Source organism: Anticarsia gemmatalis, chromosome 20 (genome assembly GCF_050436995.1).
Source record: "Anticarsia gemmatalis isolate Benzon Research Colony breed Stoneville strain chromosome 20, ilAntGemm2 primary, whole genome shotgun sequence".
Classification (NCBI taxonomy): domain Eukaryota; kingdom Metazoa; phylum Arthropoda; class Insecta; order Lepidoptera; family Erebidae; genus Anticarsia; species Anticarsia gemmatalis.
The window spans coordinates 4,397,931-4,418,693 of NC_134764.1; the positions used below are offsets into that span (position 1 = coordinate 4,397,931).

The window sequence follows — 20,763 nt, forward strand, 5'->3', positions numbered from 1 at the left end:
TGAAGTCTAAATATTGGATTGTTTTTTTAAAAACGCAACCTGACACGTTTCGTTAATCCACTTGAAAAGTCGTAATTTTATTTAGGCTTGTTAAGTACAAGTACAAGTTATTAATAAATAAGTACATTTTCAGTTTAAGTTAACTAGTCCGATCTGGCAATTGTTCATAATATTGATAGCCCCGATACAGGCTGCGCCTAGTGGGGTTGTCGTAGATATAAGCATAATTTTGTAATACTGGACTGGTAATAAATGTTTTTTTTTTTTTATTATTTATAAGTTCTACATTTTAATAACACAACAAACAACAAACTACACACCAAACAGATGCCTATCATCATTACTTTTATCACTTACAAAGAAATCTGAATACTAGATCACAAAAAACACACGCATCGAAGGCCGATACCTCACCGCTCTCAACAAGACGGTCTCAGAAGGCGGCGCTTTACGAAATAATTATTAACAGAAAAACCACAAAAAACCCCACGAAATTAGTTCCCGATGACAGTCAAAAAATATATGTATATTTTTTTAGAGGTTATGTTTATAAAAAACGCGCGGCGAAGCGCCACGGCCGACGCGCGGGCCCTTTGCTCACAGCACGACATCTACCTTAAACTTTCGGTACTAAATTTCTATATGGCATATTTATTCGGTCCCGAGATTATTTTCTACTAGAGTTTTATGATAATCGGGTCTTATAACGGCTAATGAATTACGTAGAGCCGTGGTATGGGACTAAGGTGACAACTATTATGGTTTTTATCGTACTTGGATAAGCATCTTTTGCGCCTCCATACAGGTAGATTAATGAGGACATGTTTGTTGCTAGTTTTTGTTTGATGAATAGCAGCTTAATTTGCTGATGACATGCGATACTTTGCCATTCAAGAAACGTACGGGAACTATAAAATAACGCTGTAGATATTCAATCAAGAAGGTAATCATTTTTGTCAGTTATTTCATGAGTTATAGCGTAATAATATTCTACCGCGGTGGTCCGGTAATAGTCCTGTAGGAAATCAATTACAAAACTAAATAAAAATACTTTCATTTTTCAGAACCACTAGGGCAATATTTAGCTGCTAATAGAGGCTACAAGACCTATGATTATATTAATTCCCGTTTTCAATTTTTATACACGAACATCTATTTAAAAAATAGGAAATTCAAAATGCGCATTAATAATAAGCAGTGACCAATGACGCTTATATTCCCGGGAGTTTAAAAAGAGTAAAAGAGCACGTTCAATGCACGTCGCGTTATCAATAATTATCGGTGGTCGGTGAGGTCCATCCATCATGGCAGCCAGTGATTGATCGCGGCACCACGTCTCTTGACCTTACAGGAACATCACTCCCTCGCTGTAATTACGGATGTATCAGGATATTTTGAGTTATCGACTGTTGATGGACAACTTTTGGGTGAAGTCTTTTTATAAGAAACTAGCGCTTGCCTTCGTCTTCGGTTGTTCTTTTTAAAAGAGTTCTTAACGTCATGTCTTTTACTCATTATACACCAAACACTCTATTCGTTTAATATTCTTTCGTGTTAATGATATCAATTACTAATATTTTTTTAAATTATTGTAGCGCGATAAAAGACATTCCTAAATTCTGTTAGCTAACTCTATCACCTTTTAAACACATATATGTGAAAGCTCTATTAATATTTATTCAACCTTTTAAAACACTCTTTAAGTGTAGACAAGAATATACTCAAAAAAATCTGTTTGAAATACCGAAATATAGAATCCACATAAAAACTATATGAAAACGAACTCTTAAAACTTCTATCACCTCATATAACTTGACAAAAGTCAAAGTGTATCTACATATTTAACTTTTAAGATTACAATAACCATAACAACACGCATTTATACAAAATTACGGTTAAACTAAAGCATAAATAATTTCTAAGGTTCAAAAGTCTAATTGCATTGCATTAAAAGGGTCGCCCCATTTATAAAAAAGTCAAAATATTGTTATAACATTTCACACAAGTAATATGTAATGGAATATATTTAATTGGCCCGTTTTATATGTCATTTTGAATAAACGATTAGGCGCTCTACAAAAATGTCAAATTAACACGCTTTATAGAACACTTGTATGGAATTTATTAACTTTCTTCTGTCAGTATAATGCATTTTAAACACTTGTTAGCACTGCAATGTGTTTACATAATTCTTGTGTTTATTTATTTATAAATTCAAAAGAAATTGGGCACTTGACAGCAGTCAAATAAGCTACTCTTTATGGAATATCATAACCACTCAAACGTCCGTGGAGACTAAAGTATAGGTGTAATGACATCACAGTTTCGTATTTTCGTTCGTATCAAGTGAGAGTATTGTAAATTAAATTGTTTCAGTTTTAATAATAATTTAAATTTCAACATAATTTACGAAAAAATACTTAGTTTGAGCATTACAATAACAATAATAGTATTTTTTATGCTAGAGGTATGCATAAAAATATACGTTATAAAATATTTATTTATTTATTTTTTATTTTATTTTTTTTTTTATTTTGTGCTGCTATGCAAATTCTTCTATATGAACGTCGTTGTTATAACAGTTTCCTACACTGGATACTACCGAACATAGACAGTTTGACATTTACAATCTAATTGAAAAATAAATCATACGTATCGCACTAGAAGCGCCATTCAGGGTTTCTTAAAAAAATATATAGCTAGTAGTCGATAGTAGTAGGAAGTCGCCTTTCTTATTACGGTGGTTCCATTGGAGTCGGCTTTAGAATAGTAATAGAGTAAAAAAGGCATTTCCACAAAACATGATTACACTATATCCGTAACATAAATACATTACAAACGTTAGAACTACGTCACAATCAAAAGAACCTTAGGAACGTGACAATTTGTAAGTGCGAGCTAAACGCATAACTATTACTTAGCTTAAGCTCAGTAAACTAAGTTGAACTCAAGCTTGCACTATGATTACTTAGTAAGTACTTATATTATCTATAACTTTAATACTTTTCATAACGACGCCCCTTTCTCCCTATTAACCTGAATTATAGAAAACTTTATGGAGTAATTTCGCTATGAGAAAATATCGTAAAACATGTGGAAACAATTAACGTGTTATGCGAACCTCCTGTTGTTTTACAACTACTATGCATCGTTTTAGTAAAATGAAGGAAGAAGTTACTAAAGTTTAGCTTTAGATTGAGCAAAACATTCAAATGTTTTTTCTATGCAATTCACACTATACACAGACGACCGCGTAGTGTCTACGTTTTGGCTTCTGTTTTGCTAATTAAATAATAAAAGTTGTGTGAATCTGTAAAAACTGCCTAGGAGAGAACTAACAAAGGTCTACAGTCCGATGACTTAGCAAAAAGCTTGGGTACGCATAAGTCTGCAGTTCACTGATGTTCTAAATTCTGAATTGCCGCGAACCTTGCACTCAAGGCTTCCCTACTGAATTCTTTGATTATTGTAAGCCTTTGTAATCACGTAATTTTGTGATACTATTTAGTTCCTACGATAATATGATAAACATTCCACTAATAAAATGGTATTACTAGTATATAGTCTGCGTTTATTAATATTTACTAGAGAGAAATATACTCTACGCGTAAAACAAATAAGAAAATGAGGAATTCAACAGAAGCCACAGTAAGTTTACTATAGAAACAAAACAAAGCCTACTACATACTCAACAATACATAAACACGAAAAACCGCTAAACAAAATGTACAAAACAAATTCACATCGTCTCAAACGTTCGTCGAGACTCTTCGTAAAACGATTAAGCATTCAAAACGAGCGTATTTAGTTTAGTTTACAACGACATTTACTATCTAGACTGTTTTAATAGCTAGGAAGCGGCGACTCTAAAGAGCTTGCCCGATGTTATAATATTACACGAACGCGTTAACCCGTCCAAATTGGGTATAAATTATAAAATTTATGGAAGATTTTTTGTGTGAAGCCGGCCCTACTAGAGGTTTACGAAATTAAACGTCGTTACGTAGTTATCGAGTTTATAAGTTTTTGATATAACTGTTTTTAAGTGTAGATTGTTGCTGTATTTAGATGTTATAGATTTTGGAAGTACAAAATACTGGTCGGATAACGGCACAAGTTAAGGCTCGCTTTTATTATTGTTAAAGAGAAATACATGTTCATGATTTTTTTCCTACTTTGATTTTGACCTTCTTACGTATCGTATGGCAATTTCTGAAAACAAAACCTATTGCTTAAATAAAGTTTATCTATTTCTGCAGCGCACGTCCCGTTGCCTAATGTCATAATACCGAGAATTGATATCTTTAAAATACTTTGGAAATGAAACTCAATATTAAATATTAGCAATCGGGAAAACCATAATTAAATGTATTACGCAATTATGAGTACACTATACTTCTCACATGTGATAGTCTATTCTGTCTTTGTTTATAAGAGCTTATTCATCGCGACCGCAATTTTTTTTCTTTTTAGTTAGTTTATATCGTTGTAAAGCCCTCATAGATTAATTTAGTATTAAAGAATATCAAACAATCCCAGTGAGAACTCATTACTATGCAGAACCAGAGCAAAGTAGCAGTTTCCCTAATTACCCGGTTATTATTTAAATTCCCCGAGGCGTCGTTTCATAACAATAGCATCAAATATTAAACCTCCTAATAGGCCAGTGTTTGTTCTAATTAGTTGAGTCAACTTGGGAATATTTGAAGAACTATCTTGCAAATCTATTAGATACTAATATAAATCTATAGTGTATCAGAATCTGTTCGCTTGTTGCGTTATTATACAAAAGTACTAACTAGATTTAGATCGGACTTACAAAATTTGCGCGTCGGGACACGGGGAATCAAGCCTTAAGCTTCTGAAATAGCGATTACCCAATACTTTTTACATGGTCGAATAAAAGTGTAGACCTTTATTAGACCATGTGTAATGATATAAAAAAGAGAAATGCAAACATATCAATAAAATTCCAAATTTTTTTACTATGCTTTATTTCATATTAATATTTTACAAGTCAACATTTAGTTCTCACAATCCGTTTATCGTTAGCTACCTAGATCATCTTTCACTCCTAATTCTCAGATTCTTCATCAAGCGTTTCTACCTTCCACGTAGACATATCAGCTTTAGGAGCTTCGGTAGTCGCATCAATTACAATAAGACTGTCATTTGCTAAAGGACTCTCAGTAGTCGTCTCATGTTCTTCTTTAACAGTAATCTCAGGTTCTGTTTCGTTATTCACTGTAGTAATTTCCATTTTTGTAGGCAGCGGTTCAACCTGTTTATTGGCCGCTTCTGGTTCATTTAATTGCCGCTGATTAATTGCTTCCGCTTGGAAATCAAAATAGTCTTGTGCGACGCTTACTTGAGGGTTCTCAAGCTCGTTAGTTGAATTACCTTTATCATTCGCAGAATCAGTTTCGTTGTTATATTCTTTGGTAATATTTGTTGGTTCTAGATCTTTAGTCATATCGCAAATAAGGCAGTCATTTTCTTCTTCGCTTTGCTGAGTTTTATTAGTACTCACATTGGTTTCCTCACTAGATTGATTAGCTTCATTGACTGCGTACTTAGGGCCTTTATTATTCAACGTAGTATCTTTACGATCATTGAACAATCTAAATTCGTCGTTCTTGATGTTAGTTTCGTAAAATTCATCCGGCAGATTCTCGTCAAGTCCCATAACTTTCTTGAAGCTCTGCTGTTGTTCCCTTTCTTTCATCGCTAGTTCTCTTAACACCTTTCTGTCGATGTCTGATTGGTCAGGATTTGGTTTCGATCGTTCCCAGTAAAGGTCCTCGTCATCTTCAGGTATAGGGAGCCACTCGTGACCCTGGTAGAGGTAAGACTTACCTTTACGACCACGGTACCCAATTTTAGCTGCTTCTTCTTGTAGCCTGTTCTTTGGTGGCACTTCATTAAGTTTTGATAGTGCCACCACTGTGTGGGACTGAAATGAAAGAAGTAGATATTTATTAACTTTTACACTAATGAAGTTTTGCTATAGTGATTCCATTGGTCATATAAAATATGATGAAGGATCAAAATGCAATTTTAATGATAAGTAAAGAGTATACTAATATGTTTTCAAGTTTGCGCCTCTTAAAATGACTGAAATAATTAGTTGGTCTAAATATGATATCGATAAAATATATACTTTTACTAACCCGGCAGTCCATTAGACCAATATATCGACCATTGTCAATCTGTTTTAATCGAACATCGTAAGGCTCAATTTTCTTTAACTTTTTAGTGTGAAGTTCTCCATAATCGTTTCTTCCTTGCACTTCAAATGGTTCGTTGAATGGTTTTTCATCATCTAATTCTGAAAAATATACATGCTAGTATAATGATGTTTTTACAGTCCAAACTATTACTGATTCGCTCATATTTATAGAAACGTGTCCAAAACATACCATATAAATAGAAAATTACCAAGTGGAGAGCTACATTGTGTATCTATCTTCCATTTAGAGTGTAATTGTGTCTATAGATAGGGCTAAGAATACATAAATATTTTTCAAAAAAAAATTACATGCATGTATACAAAATGGAGGCCTGACCAAAAAGTTGAGATAAATAAGTAATTCGTAGTTACCTCTAGCAATATTGTACTGCCAGTAATATCCCCTATTGTTGCGCTCCACGAGGAGACTGCTCTCGTTGTTCTGATTGGACATGATGACCTGACGCGCTGTCCAGTTTACTGGTATCGTCACGTTACCGTCGAAAAAGTGGTGTAAGAACTTTGTTATCTGGTTGGACATAATGGTTTTATGACAAACTAGAAAATATTATTGTAAGGCAGGGTTACAAATCGGTCGGGAGTCTGTCGCTGAGTAGGTATACATATAATGTAGGTAAATCATTTTTTATAAAGAATATAGAACTGTGATACTTAGGTGAAACTTCTAACGTAGGTTAATATTGGTAATTCAATAATAAGTAGTTTTTTTAGAAGAAAATTTTTCCTATTCACAGAACACTTTACATTGACAGATAATTTTCGTTCTGTGTTAGAGTTCCACTGTCAAAATTCATAGTTGAAAGTGCGTTTACACTGACCGCCGCGATCGGAGTTTTCAGTGAACGCGGAACGCATAACTCGAAATTTAGACTACTAGACCACCGTTGTCTTAAAAAACTATAGACTTACATTTGCCGACGGATAAGTGAACGTAAAAATCTGAATCGGCAAGTGAGCTGACCAATAGTAGAACATGAACCATCTCTGATTTAACACTGAATATGGATTAAATCTTCCGTTCTTTGAGAACTCGTCGCATGATGTTGATTCCTTGTTATCTATTCCTCTCGGCCCCATCCTTAATTTACGCTTGCTTTTCTTCTTTTTACCACCATTTACGGCAATCGTACTTAATATTAAAATTGCTGTGATAAGAATTAGTAATGTTCGTCTGTCCATACTGACTGTTTAATTTCGCTTCAAGATGCACTGAGTGAATGTATACCGCAGGGTCGTCTTTATACCAGAGAGAAGAGGATGCTGTTTCATAAACTGTTTGTGGTATCAAATTCTGTGGTTGTTGAACATTTTTGAGATGAAAACAGAAAGAATAATAAACAAATATTGCTTGTTGCGTTTATTTCATACGAAAAAAAGTTATTTTATCATTAACATTATATTTTTGGTGTTTTAGCGGTGACAAATAATATTGAGTAAGTATAAAATAAATCTTGTCGTTTGAGTTTCTTTATTCCCAAAAAAGTAAGAGCTACTGAAATAAATGCACATAGTCAAAAAACCTAAGCCCTGGTGTTAAGCTATAGATTTAAAATTAATAGATATATTATGAAATGAAATAGTCATACATAATTCTCTGAGTATTCAATGAAAAAAAAAAACAAAATAACAGTCGCTACCGAATACTTCAACATAGTTCCACAAAATCTCGATATTTCCAACAATTACTCGTCTTTCGATTCCATAGGCATATCCTCTTTATTCAACTTAGTTTCTTCTTTCTGCCTAGACCTTAGTTTCTCAGCTCCAGCTTTCACCTGTTCTGCGTAGAAGTCCCTCGAGACTGGGCCCCCATAGCCTCTGTACCCAAGGATCTTCGCTTCAGCCCGCTTCTGTTCGTTCGTAGTCGGGCCATTGCCAGCCACTGCCATGATCGTAGCGAAGAGTTGGTTGCAGTACATGAACGCTAGGTACGGCTCTTTGATCTTAAATCTTAATGTGAAGTACGCTAACGGCATGTTTTCATCTGGAACTAAATTTAAGTTTATGTAATACATGATATGTTTTAGTAATTTTCAAGTTATTATATGACATCAAAGAATACATGATTCCACTCGCATTTAATAAATATGAGTTGGGTATGAGCACTACCTATGTAATGCATGTAAGTGAGTTCCGCATTCCAGCAATATTTGTGTAAACTATTAACCTGAAAATGTGTATCAGACCTGACGTTTTCGTAAGAATTACATGACTCTGACCTTATTCATGATTTCTGTGATGTTCTAGCTATGAATTAGTGAAATAAAATTATTTGATGATTTTACCACCTGACTAGGAAAAGTAAAAAAGAAAGAAGATCCAATGTTTTTACCAGCAGGGACTCCTTCTGGCAGTGACATTCCATGAAACAGTCCTTTCCTATTGACAGCCACCAGCATAGTCTCCGTGATCCCTCTCATCACCATCTTGGGCTGATCCCAGTTGATGGACTTATGTCTCTTCCAGTAGTGCAAGCGATACTTATTCACTAGCTAAAAGTTGGTGAATAATGAGAGACCAAAATACGTTTGATAAAACGCAATAACCCGAAAGAAAGGGGTCAAAATGTACCTATATAAATTTGGTTTACCGTAATTTCAGGGGAAAATACACCCTGTCTTATAATTGGGTGCATTAATTCAAGAAATGTATACATTCCACTTACCTTCTTAGTTGCAAAATGAAACTTGTGCACAGGAAGATAACTATAATTTTCATAGGCCCATGCGTAAAACGGTACCCAGTCTAGATTAACGATATCTTTAGGATAAAAGGTCGCTCCACCAAATTCATCACACGTGGTGACATTCGTTAAATCCGCTTGTTCCTGTGGAAAAGTCAGATTGCCTACATTAAGCATGTGAGCTGGTGGAGGTGGTAGATCCTTAGGCCTTCCAAATTCCGTTCGTAGTCTCGGCTGGGCTGGCGCCTCCAAATTCCTTGCTTGTAGTTCTGATAAATCATACCATCTAAACTTGGTCTCATTTATTGGGTTATTAGCACTAATCCCCAGCTCTGCCATAAACTTATCTCTCGGACTTAAATAGATTGTGGACGGTGTTTTCCGAAATTCAATCAAATCGGGGCGGGTTTTCTTAAGGAGTTCTCTTTCTTCTTCTGGTGATTTCGGATACCTCATTGACAGTTCTACCAGATCTAATGGTGCTTTTAATTCTGAATCGATGTCTCCAAACCCCTCTTTGAATATGTGTCCGAACGGTACTGGCATCTTAGTGAGCGTGGCCGTCGGGTCAAACTTTTTCATTAAGACTGCATTCACAGCATCTGAGTAAGGTTTGGGTTGTTCTTTAACTTTCTTTGCTTCTGTCAACACGATTAGTAGCACACATTGTAAGCCACGCATTTTACTGTTGATCTTTACCTAATACGTGTCTTTATACGGGGATTTGTTCAGGAGTCCTCAACTGTGTTCAGTTTTTAAAAGGTTGTTAACGCATGTTGTCATTTTCATACGGTAGTAAAATTGACGATTTTTTTTTTTGCTTTGATTATTTCTAAGTTACGATAGCTCTGATTGTAATGTCAAGGTACCAATACCAAGGGAGTTCGGGTATTAAATGGTTGACCATAAAGAAGTTGCCGTCGCAATCGTGTCTTAGGCATCTAGAAGGTCACGTTTAACTTTATATCTCGACAATTATTGTAAGATTATTTGTAGAATATTTAAGTAAATTAGTCTTATATTAATATTATTAATACATAAATATGTAAAAATGTCGAAAAAATAAGCCAACTTTTAGAATGTGGAATTAAAAACTGAAAAACACCTAAAAATGTTGGTGACATCTTCGTTTACAATGAATTTGATCCAAGTTCAGTTTACTTCCGCGTGTCAACAAACACACGTAGTAGTGGATGTTTTATCATTATACCATTGATGGATTGCGTTACATGTTATTAAACCGTTGCGACTCATACACGTAATACCGTAATTTCTAGACTAATTTTCCAGAATATAAGTCTTGTGTTTCATCTAAATATTCTACGACAAGAATTCAGGCTTATGATGAGTTTATCAGGGCATACGCATAATTTTCAAATCGCATAAGACAGGTTTAGGGTGATGTGTTGAGAACAGCTGTAAGAGAAAATGGGCTAAAATGTTGTATTATTTATTTAATTCAGACGTTGAACAGCACTGAATGTTGAAGTAATGTTTAGACCCATTGCTAGCTCGAGTTGCCACGGGTCTATTCCCGTGATTATGGGACTGCGTCTTAAGAACCTCACGTTGGTCAGAGCAACTGCTGTAAAAAGTCTCAATCAACAACGTTTTGTCATGATGTCATCCTATGCCGTTAAGTAAGTGCCATTTTCTAATACAGACTAGTATCTTCGAATATATTAGTGTGTAGCTATAAGTTGGAACCATTGACAACTTGCATGCACATCTATTTCATAACACTGGGCTATTATTACTTATTTAAAAAGTAATGAAGACATTATATTCTTAAATTATTTTATTTTGTTTAAAGCTAACAGGTACAAATTAGACTATTTTATATGGACTATGAATAATGCTACAAAAGCAATAGATATTGAAGTATGTGCCTAAAAATTATTTAGATTTATTATTTAAAATATTCATCTGCATCAGCGTCAACAAAACTCCTATAGAATTCCTCTGGCGTCTCCTCGAAGTCCTGCTCATGTGTTCGGGACATATGTGATGGAGTAACAGCGATATGAGAGCGGGCGTAGCCTCCACTGCAACCGACTTTCTTGGATTCATCGTCGTACTGAAATATATTATTGTTGTCAGTTTTTAAAGGAGTTTGTTCAAGTGGCCGTGTTTTGGTTTCGGCAAATCCTCTTGGGAAAAAGGCGTGAATGTAGGTATGTATGTTTCAAAAGGTTGAAATAAACTTCAAATTTAATGTAATTCTTCAAAGTGTGGATGATCTAAGAGAGGGACATTATCAAGTAGCATATTTAGTTTTTGCAAATCTCCACAAGAACAATGCTAAGTTCTGTATAGTGTAGGTACAAATAATGAAAAGAGACGAATTAGTTTGATTAACAGATAAGTTCCTTACCGTTCCATAGTATGGCATCTTATTGATAGGCGCAAGAGCATAACATCTGCTTTGTACGCAGTTATATATGGCCAAGTACCCTGCGTCTACTACCTTCATCGCTAGCGTTACGTCGGACACGGCCACGTCTGTAGAAAAAGACAAATAGTATTACAACAATGGAATCATCTACAGAGCTCTGTGAGTGAGCATAAACTACAAAAAAAGCCGCAGGTCATGAATTCTCGATTTCGATTCCAAGATCATGCAAAACATGTTTCGGAATATTTCTAGTAATAGCGGGTAAAACTATCTGTGCCATTATTCAAGGGGACAAAACATTTTAGAAATTTCATTTAATTAAAAAGTTAAAAAAATAAAGGAAAACGAACTTCAAGACCACGTGGACGGAAGTGTTACAGCGAGGTTTCATGGTATGTGGCTTTCTGTAAGACAACGTGAAAGAGTAAACGTAGTGGAGAGAGAGTATAATGACTACCTACCATCATATAGTCAGAAAAATCAGAAAAAGAAAGAATTCACGGTTTCCTTTTCTTTTTCATCAGACTTACACTCTATAGCCATTGATGGAATCACTCTGAACTGTCCATCGATGTCTGTCTTGATGACTAAACCACTCAAGTTGATGGTGGTCTCTATGAACAGTATCGCGTCGTCCCAGTTCACTGGTGGATGCATTTCATGTTCTAACTCCTTTTTGTAGTATTCTACCATCTGAAAGATGTAAGTAAGAGATTGTAAATTCAAGCCTTTTTTAAATAATAAAATTAATGTAGATATTATTACAGGTAATTATTGAAAACGACCACAGAAAAAAATAATTTATAGAGCGATGACCAAGTATTAATTAAAAAAAAACCCAGAACAAGACAATTCACCCGCTACCCCTGGACTGGCAATAATTTAAACTCACAATAAGTTCGTACAAAAAAGTACTACATATTGTATATACAAGATATATAAACTGCCAAAAAGCTTTCAATATATTAAACTAGAACTGGGTTTTAGGGGTTCTAGGGGCGATCTAAGAAATTAAATTAGTTCTTTTTACATATTTTTATGCTCCATAGCGCCAAATAATTTCCTACCTTAGTTGTTGTAGATCATGCGAGGCTGTTAATTTTATATATAAATTGTATATTTTTTACAACATCTACGTTCTACTTCGGTGGTTCTAATACAATAAATTAAACAAGAATCATTAATTTAAAAATTACTTACACCTCTAGACGGTATTGTAAATTTCACATTGAAAGTTTCTTCGAAGAAATTGCTCCAGAAATACCACACTTTCCACTCAACATCCATAAGTCGAAACGGATCAAAAGTAGAATTGACTAGAAATTCTTCGCATGCCGTCTTATTTCTTTTGATTTCGAAACATTGTCCGTCGATTGGTCCATCGTGTTTTATTGTTGTATTGTCTTTATGTTTAATATGACTTGTCCCTTCTAGTATAGGAGATTCGTGAGCCGTGTTACTTCTTACAAACAAGTAAATTATAATAACTTCAAAAAGCATTTTTTCTAGAAATTATTTTGTGTTGGAATAAAATTCTAGACTGGAATACAAATTGGAGATTGACGTTGTAATAATTATTTGTGAATTCAGTAGATAGAAAAAAATGTTTTTCTAAATTGTCGTATTACAAATACTGATATTTTTTTCTCTGAGTAACTGAGTAGTATATTTTATACTGTCTGTAAATTAATTTTACTTGCTATTTATAGCATCCAATTGTTGTTATTTACTATAATTTGAGTAAAGGAATTTAGTCCGGATGCGTAGAGCTCAGAATACAGTCCAACAATATTTGTTTGCGAAATTCAAGCTAGTATCAATTAAATTAAGTATATTTTTTGTTTACAAACAACATTTCCGGCAATTCAAAGAACAACAAAGTCTTGGTATAAATGACAGCTCACATAAATATTTTATTCAGTATTTACACACGCGGTAGCGTGTAGTGCCGAAGATCAGACAAAACTAATATACGTCCAGTTGAAGTCAGATATCAGTTGCAAAACAAAAGAGTAAATGAAAGAAGACGACAAATTGAAGGACAAAAACATGCACATAACTTTCTTCTTAGTTTTATCTTCGATCAGAATTTGTGCAGCGCAAGGTCCTTATCCAGAAGAACCTGAAGGGAACCTGACCTACTCGCCAGTGGTACTCCCACCGGAGCCGCCAATGTCATCGTCCTGGAACGAGTTCATCAAGAACAAGACCACCTGTGAAGACTTCCTTCAGGGCACGACCTTCGATTACAACAAGATAATTGACGTGGATTGGAAAACTTTCTACTTCTGGAACCATAATGCGATTGAGGGTCATGATTTGAAGTTCAGTATACCGTCGAAAGTGGTATGAAATACACTTCCTTTTCAAATAATTTAAAAATGACTTTTTTGTATAATTTTATACGTATCCCATAGTATAGCAAGCAGATATTTGCTGTGTAGCTTTTTGAAATATGAGGCTTCCTTTTCTCTTAAGCTGAATCAGGCGCGCCCATCGATGGGGCATCGTTGGATAAGTATAACATAAAACAATGTGCCGCGCACGTCAGTGGCCCCGTGCAATGTCTCATAGAACACCGTCCCATGGGCCGAAGTACGTCACTGGCATCAGCGTAGGAAGAAAGCAAGCCCTGCAGTTGTAAGCAATGATCAGATTTTTGATAGTTGTTCCTATGCTTGCAGCTTGTGGATCGCTTCAGAGTGGAACTGAAAGATGAATTGAAGCCTCCAGTGAACTGGAATGATGCGGTGCTGTTCATGGAGACAACCATGAGCTTCAGCGCTTTGTTCTTTAAAACAAAAGTTAATGGCTTATTTAGAGTGATACCGTCCCTAGCGTTCGAATGTAAGTATGCTCCTAGACTTTTGCATTTTGGATCTAATGAAGATTTCCCTAGACAAAGCCGGTGCTCTGCCGACATGAATCGTCGACTTTTCTGTCGGCTGCGCAAAAACAAAGCTAAAAAAACACTTACCTCATTTGACCTAAGTGTCTGCTGGACACACAATGGGGTTCCACAGCCCGATTCTCCACCACTATCGAGTATCACCACCAACTAAGTTTTGTATTTAAATCTGATCAGCGCCTCTAGCGGACGTCGAAAAAACTTTTTTGGCAGTACATTCCAAACTACTAATACTTGCTGGTTCCAATTGTAGAGAATCGCGCTTCTGATGTTTGTGTGCGAATGACAACGACTGACAATAAGTACTAGTCACCGATATTTTCATTAAAAAAACGGTTGTTCAAGCCACTCCGAACTGTACTGTCGAGTTTGGTGTATCTATGAACCTTCTTTAGTTGCTGGAGACTATAATACTTTGAGTTAGTTGGTAAATTCCAGACACTGTACACTGAGGACTTGAATCGTTGCACCTAAAAAAGTGATTAATTCAACAAATTCATCCCTGTAGAAAAATAAGAGGTGTGATTTTCAAAATACAAATCTTTAATTTCCTTGGTTTTTATTTAATAGATGCACATTTGCCGGAGGTAACATTCGGTTTGAAAGTGGTGGACCCGGGGTACCTGGGCATCATGAACTGCAAGTATCACCTGGCCTACGGGCTCGCGCCTGCTGATCGCATGCCTACTAATGAAACGGTATTATCTCTATTATCCTTACAAAAGATATTATACTCGTTTTTAGTATAGCTTTGCCTGCATTACCTATTTCATCTAACGAAAATAATGATGACTTCTTACTTTACCATGCATTGCTAGACTTTTTTTAAATCAGTAATGGAATTTGATTCTCAATCTTTTAATGGCTGTACCAAAATATTTTACTTAATTAGTTCTTATAATTAACTGCCTGTATTGGTACCAAATAATTTGCTATAAACTTTTTAACACGAAAAGTTTTATTAGTTACCTAAAAACACTTAAACGAAAAAGGTAAAGAATTCGATAATGAACAGAAGACGATACATTCAAATTTAATTTATATTTCAGTGTGACGCCGAAGCAAAGAAAATAGGTTTCGTAGGTTCCTTCCAGTTTTGTTACCTGAACATGCCACCAACACATCCATCAATGCCCGACCGAGAGGAGTTTCATGATGATGACGAGGAAAACATGCATTTGGAAGTCATTCGGAACTATAACGAACATATCGACTCAAGCTTTATATAAATTTGGTACCGGCCTCTTCGTTCTAATTAGTAAATTTACCACAAAACGAAAAAAAATATATACTCTAAAACCTTCCTCGGGAATCGCTCTATCTATTGATAGTAACCGCATTGAAATTAGTTAAGTCTATTTTGATTTTACTGCAAACAGAAAAATAGACTCGAATGTGAGTGGACATAATTTAATAATAATGTCAAGTGATATTTATTATATAACTAATCTCGTAGAAAAACTATCACGAGTATTTTTTGAAAAATAATACTGTTTTACTCAGAATACAAACTGTGAGCTTTTGGATAGCTCTATCTAGATCAGACTTCAAGTCTGACAAAAGTTCTTTTTTTAATATTTATAATAAAAGTGCAATAACTGTGTTAATTGTAGAGAAAATAAATCAACATTACTTGCTATAACAGTTTTGTTTATATCAGTTTAAGAGTTCAACTATGGAATGGTTCTGTCAGAATTTGAAAGGAACACGAAGGTATATTATTTCCTATACCCCTGCTCACACCATCAGGTATAATAAACCCAATATTATGCATCATGATTTAACCAGATCAAACATGTCAAAAGTCCCAGAGGCGCACCTGGCCAGCATGGTGGGCTCAAAGTTTAACCCCTCCCTATCACGGCAGGATCCTTGCCCAGCACTGGGTTAATTTTATTTATCTATTGAAACGTATCAAGAAATTAAACACAACACACAAAAAAAAATATTTATTTATAGTAACTATAAATTAAAAATAAAAAAAAATCATACTTTTTATAGGTTGGTTAGGTTAGGTTAAGCCATTACACCCCACCACCAACTTTCTCATCATACGAAGCTATTTGTGACCCCATCCGAGCAAATTTATTTTAATCTCTCAATTTCACCACTTACAACTCCTAAACGGCTCAACCGATTTTCATCAAACATGTCTAAAAACACTCGCACGTAAGTCACCTTTGATACAACAAAAACTAAATTGAAATCACTGCGTCCATTCGGGAGTTATGATGCCACAGACAGACACACACACAGACAGTCACGTGAAACTTATAACACCCCTTTATTTGCGTCGGGGTTTAAAAAGTGACTGAATGTTTTTACTTCCACTTCTTTTTCCTCACGAGCTGGTGGTTCAGTAGGTTCAAGTCCATCTGCACAGATGAGGTTTCCATCCCCAAGGCCCAGAGAAGTGGCTACCTGTACAATTTCTCTTGAATCGTGGTAAGGTTTATCGTCTGGGAGGGAAAGCATGCTGACTCCTATGTTGCAGTCAGCTAACACCAGGTACCGACCGTCTCGAAGCAGCTTCATGTAAATCTTGAAGAGTGGAACGGAGTTCTTTTTGTTTGGTGGTCTCCCTAAATGGAGGCGAAAAATATAAAAAAAAATTACAGAATATCATTTTAATGAGAGAATTAGAATATATAAGACTGGTCTCACTATAGACGTCTTTTTAATTTACGCGTTTCCAACTAAGCCGTTGAACCAATTATGGTGTTTAGTTTAGGTTTAGGTTTCAAGTAGATAGCAAGACACAGGATTAAACAAAGGCTACTTATATTTCCAAAATAAAACACCAATCGACTGAAAAGCGCGAGCGAAACCCCTTCAGCCTTTTTCAGCATTGCGCATTGGGTCTTTAACTATCTCTCTCCTAATTTTAGGTCAACTCTGTACAGCAGTTAAGCCAATCATACAATCAGATATACATTTTGATTTATGTTGTAAGTATGTAATAAACAAGAATATTTTCAAGTACTCACTCTCAGATCGCACCACATTGGCGACTCCTATAAACTTGCCGGGCGCGGTCTCATCAGGGAACAAGAGCATCTCATGTCGAGGAGTCATGAACATCAGCAGCGTGGCGTTCTCCCACTGCGGCTGACTGTCCAAGTACTCGTACATATCGTTCCAGATGCGATTCACCATCTGAAAATGGATACAGAATTGCACCTTAGACCTCTCGTTCGCACGCCGACTTTAGCTATTGATCTAACGTGAATCATGAATCCTGAATCGTGCGTGTGCTGGACAAATAATTTTACATTGGAAACGTTTTGTGTTATGTGATTTAGATCATAATCTACTCAAAAAGAAAGTGCGAAGAAGCGTATCATTAAATTATGTAGAAGACGTTGGTTTAATTGCCTGCATTCCCTTTTCAGTTGAATAAGAGCATGGTTTACTCCATGTCAATAAACAACAATCTCAAAAATTTTAGCTACTATGCTATATACTTTTATATCGAATACAATCATCATCATCATTGGCCTGAATACGTCTATTGCAGATGATTAAGGTGGCGTCAGGTAGAATTATCGTATGTATGTACAATATTCCCTAATTACTGATCAACATATTTAAGTTAAGACACTTACCATAGAAGTAGCATTCTTAAAAGTCAAATCCATACACATATCATCAATCTTCTTATTCATATTCCAAGCGTAGAAAATAGTCCATCGATTATCAATTAATATTTGTGCATCAAAATTTGGTTTCACTATCAACTTATTACATCTTGCATCTTTATTTTTCACTGGATTAAAAGCGAGTCTTATTGCTCTAACGACTATTGTTAGCAGTAAGACGCGAGTGCAAGCCAAAAGAACCATGTTGAGAAAACATAGCGTGTGAAGAGCATATGAACTTAAAAACTAGTTATACAAAGGTGATGTTTTTCTTCCCAGGCTTCCTAATATCAACAGTTGTAAATATCTCTTAAACAAGTATAACATGTTCCCAAAACATGTAAAGAATGTTCAACATTATTATTTATATTATAGGGATTACGTGATCGTGATATTTCTAGCTTGTTTTAACTAGTCTTGTTACGACTACCACAGGATGTTCTCAGAAATCGGAAATAATATTATATCATACCGATTGTTGAGATGACCTTCTCAGAGTATATATTTTAACTGTTGATCTTTAAGCCCAAAACTAAGGTGTAAATAAAGCTACCTAATGTTATAAAGCATGATTATCGTTTGCTAAATAGAATCAAAACTGCAGTTTAAAATAATAGACCTCATAGATTGAATTCTAACATTTAAAAAAGTATATTTGTGATATCTTTATATGTGTTAATTAAATCGGGATAGGTATCCAGAAATGTATTCATTTTTTTGCAACTAGCTGGGGATGTAGTAAAAAAAGGAATGATTTTGAATACAGTAGACAATTAATATTATGATTTTTTTTTTATTGTTATAATAAAACATTATGAATTGCTATAATCTATACATTTTAAATAAAACCACATTTATAAGGTATAATTTTATATTAAACAAAACTAAAGTCTTGCATAATGCACATGGCACATATTCCACACAAAATGTCTCTCACGTTTTTTACACTACTCTAATATGTAGACGCAGATCTTATCATCCACTTGATTCAATTCCATCAGTCATTCCAGTCAGGATCTAGGCAGGTAGGGTATGGTCCTTTACCATAATCATAAGAGTCAGCAATAGCCTCCAAGACTTTCGGTGAAACCTTCCTGTCCCGTCTTGCTAATATAAAAGTGACCCCTTTCGAACAGTCACAGAACAGCATGTACCAACCGAGGTAGAGTAATTTGAACGTTGCCTTGTATAACTGCATCGATTTCTTTTCGGGAGCTATATCTGAAAATAGATTAGTCTAAATATTCACTTTTTAAAATATTATTTAGGTATCTGAAGGGAGAGCAGATAAGTAAGAACTCCTTGTTTGGACTCTATTTAGATTTAATGTTTGATTTATGTTGAAAGCTTCGTATTTATTAAAGTTATTTAATAATGTATATTCCTATACATCGCTGTTACTTTTTGTGGACAAAAATGACCACACTTTTGCAACTAATTGTTACAAAATGTCGATCAACATATGGAGTTCTAGCACGATAGCTAATAACTTTTACTGTCGGATATTGCTGAGTAACTTTTGAAAACTATAGGCCTCAAAATATCACATAAGTGTATTTACAAGTTTAACAAATTCATTTTTTTTCTCTACTCAAGAATCACCACATTATGTTATGTTAAACAGTAAAATTTCTAAAATCCAAAAAGTTGTGTAAAACATACCGTAGCTCCCTCGCACCAAGTTAGGTACTTGAATGAACCGACCAAGTCTTTTATCAGAGTCTGGTATGAGCAGTATTCCTCTGTAACTGTTGATCGTCATGTAGAGCGTCGCGTTATACCACGCCGGCTCCTTCTTCATGTATTTTCTCATACGAGTTTGTATGGTTTTTATTAACTGGATGATCATGAAAATAAGAAAATACTCAGTTAGTTCTCTGTACAACAAAAGTTTTAGGGGAAATGCTGCTAATTCACATGAACTTTAAAAAGATCTATAAAATGTAGCAATAAAGTCAACGATTCTATGTAAAATTTGGACTTGCTATTAGAATTACCAATGGTACAATCAGCAAAATATTTTAGAGGTTGAAACATGTCACAAAAAAAATTTTCAGAGATTGCTTTTACGCTTGTTAAAGTCAGCCATTATTCGGACAACATTTAAAAAAAAGTTCAAATAACAATCGATTTAAAATATTCTTACCAAAGGGTTAGGTAGTTTGAACACAATATCAATACACTTGTCATACATATCCTCGTTCCACACGAAATAAGCTCTCCACGTCGAATCCACGATAGCCGATTCTCTAAAATAAGGATCCGCTGGCAACGTATTACATAATTCTTCATACTTTTTCTGTAATCTCGGACTTAATTTCTCTATATACGCATCACCCAAAACACAAGACAAAATAAAAACTAGAACGGTGTGTGTAAAAAACATATTGGCACTAAAACTATATATTAAATATTCTTAAATAAATAAGATATAGCACTAAAACTACATGCAAGCTAACTGCAATCTCGAAGGGAAATGTTAACTTTCATGTTTTGATTCTAATTATATATAGCTGTAGGTACTTCATAAACAAATATTAGAAAAACAAACAATGCTGTAAGCGGTATTGTTTGATTGGAATGAAAATGCATCATCAAAATATATGATGTGGTTATATTGTTAGTTTGTTTTCAATGCTGCACCTTCTGATCGGTCTGTAATTCTTTGTGATAGATAGAATAGCGATATAGATGTAATAAATATCGGAGGAAATAACATTGTTACATGAAATCTTTTTAATGAAAGTCGTCAAAATCTCACAATAACACCAATTAAGTAGAGCAGAGTAGTATATTGGTTATCATAGTTCTAACCTGTAGTCATTCTATCTTTGTGATATTTTATGTATCATATTATATTTCTTACAATTTAATATAGCCTAAAACTTA

At 34.8% G+C, this 20,763-nt stretch overlaps 4 protein-coding genes across 4 annotated transcripts; 1 reads left to right on the plus strand and 3 right to left on the minus strand.

The window, feature by feature from the left end:
* Positions 1-7,717: 7,717 nt before the first annotated feature.
* On the minus strand, positions 7,718-9,614 carry LOC142981881 (uncharacterized). Its single transcript, XM_076128021.1, has 3 exons — positions 8,916-9,614; positions 8,583-8,742; positions 7,718-8,240 (listed from the first exon to the last, which is right to left on the minus strand). The coding sequence occupies exons 1-3, from the start codon at positions 9,612-9,614 to the stop codon at positions 7,933-7,935; spliced, it is 1,167 nt and encodes a 388-aa protein (XP_075984136.1). The 3' UTR covers positions 7,718-7,932.
* Positions 9,615-14,087: 4,473 nt separating this feature from the next.
* LOC142981882 (uncharacterized) lies at positions 14,088-15,465 on the plus strand. Its single transcript, XM_076128022.1, has 3 exons — positions 14,088-14,175; positions 14,807-14,934; positions 15,286-15,465. Exons 1-3 carry the CDS (start codon positions 14,088-14,090, stop codon positions 15,463-15,465), a joined length of 396 nt encoding a protein of 131 aa, XP_075984137.1.
* Positions 15,466-16,247: 782 nt separating this feature from the next.
* LOC142981933 (uncharacterized) lies at positions 16,248-18,069 on the minus strand. The gene is made up of 3 exons (XM_076128098.1): positions 17,842-18,069; positions 17,224-17,392; positions 16,248-16,818 (listed from the first exon to the last, which is right to left on the minus strand). The coding sequence occupies exons 1-3, from the start codon at positions 17,899-17,901 to the stop codon at positions 16,508-16,510; spliced, it is 540 nt and encodes a 179-aa protein (XP_075984213.1). The 5' UTR covers positions 17,902-18,069; the 3' UTR covers positions 16,248-16,507.
* A 743-nt stretch (positions 18,070-18,812) lies between these two features.
* On the minus strand, positions 18,813-20,337 carry LOC142981959 (uncharacterized). Its single transcript, XM_076128155.1, has 3 exons — positions 20,021-20,337; positions 19,537-19,711; positions 18,813-19,095 (listed from the first exon to the last, which is right to left on the minus strand). Exons 1-3 carry the CDS (start codon positions 20,258-20,260, stop codon positions 18,872-18,874), a joined length of 639 nt encoding a protein of 212 aa, XP_075984270.1. The 5' UTR covers positions 20,261-20,337; the 3' UTR covers positions 18,813-18,871.
* Positions 20,338-20,763: the final 426 nt, after the last annotated feature.

Coding starts and splice junctions, on each gene's coding strand:
- LOC142981881 (XM_076128021.1), bottom strand. CDS start 9,614: ATGCGTGGCTTACAATGTGTGCTACTAATCGTGTTGACAGAAGCAAAG. Junction 8,743..8,915: donor TTCATTTTGCAACTAAGAAG/GTAAGTGGAATG, acceptor ACCAACTTTTAG/CTAGTGAATAAGTATCGCTT. Junction 8,241..8,582: donor GCCAGAAGGAGTCCCTGCTG/GTAAAAACATTG, acceptor ACTTAAATTTAG/TTCCAGATGAAAACATGCCG.
- LOC142981882 (XM_076128022.1), top strand. CDS start 14,088: ATGGAGACAACCATGAGCTTCAGCGCTTTGTTCTTTAAAACAAAAGTT. Junction 14,176..14,806: donor ACCGTCCCTAGCGTTCGAAT/GTAAGTATGCTC, acceptor TTTATTTAATAG/ATGCACATTTGCCGGAGGTA. Junction 14,935..15,285: donor GCATGCCTACTAATGAAACG/GTATTATCTCTA, acceptor TTTATATTTCAG/TGTGACGCCGAAGCAAAGAA.
- LOC142981933 (XM_076128098.1), bottom strand. CDS start 17,901: ATGAATAAGAAGATTGATGATATGTGTATGGATTTGACTTTTAAGAAT. Junction 17,393..17,841: donor TTAAGAATGCTACTTCTATG/GTAAGTGTCTTA, acceptor ATCCATTTTCAG/ATGGTGAATCGCATCTGGAA. Junction 16,819..17,223: donor CAATGTGGTGCGATCTGAGA/GTGAGTACTTGA, acceptor GCCTCCATTTAG/GGAGACCACCAAACAAAAAG.
- LOC142981959 (XM_076128155.1), bottom strand. CDS start 20,260: ATGTTTTTTACACACACCGTTCTAGTTTTTATTTTGTCTTGTGTTTTG. Junction 19,712..20,020: donor TCAAACTACCTAACCCTTTG/GTAAGAATATTT, acceptor ATGATCATCCAG/TTAATAAAAACCATACAAAC. Junction 19,096..19,536: donor CTTGGTGCGAGGGAGCTACG/GTATGTTTTACA, acceptor ATCTATTTTCAG/ATATAGCTCCCGAAAAGAAA.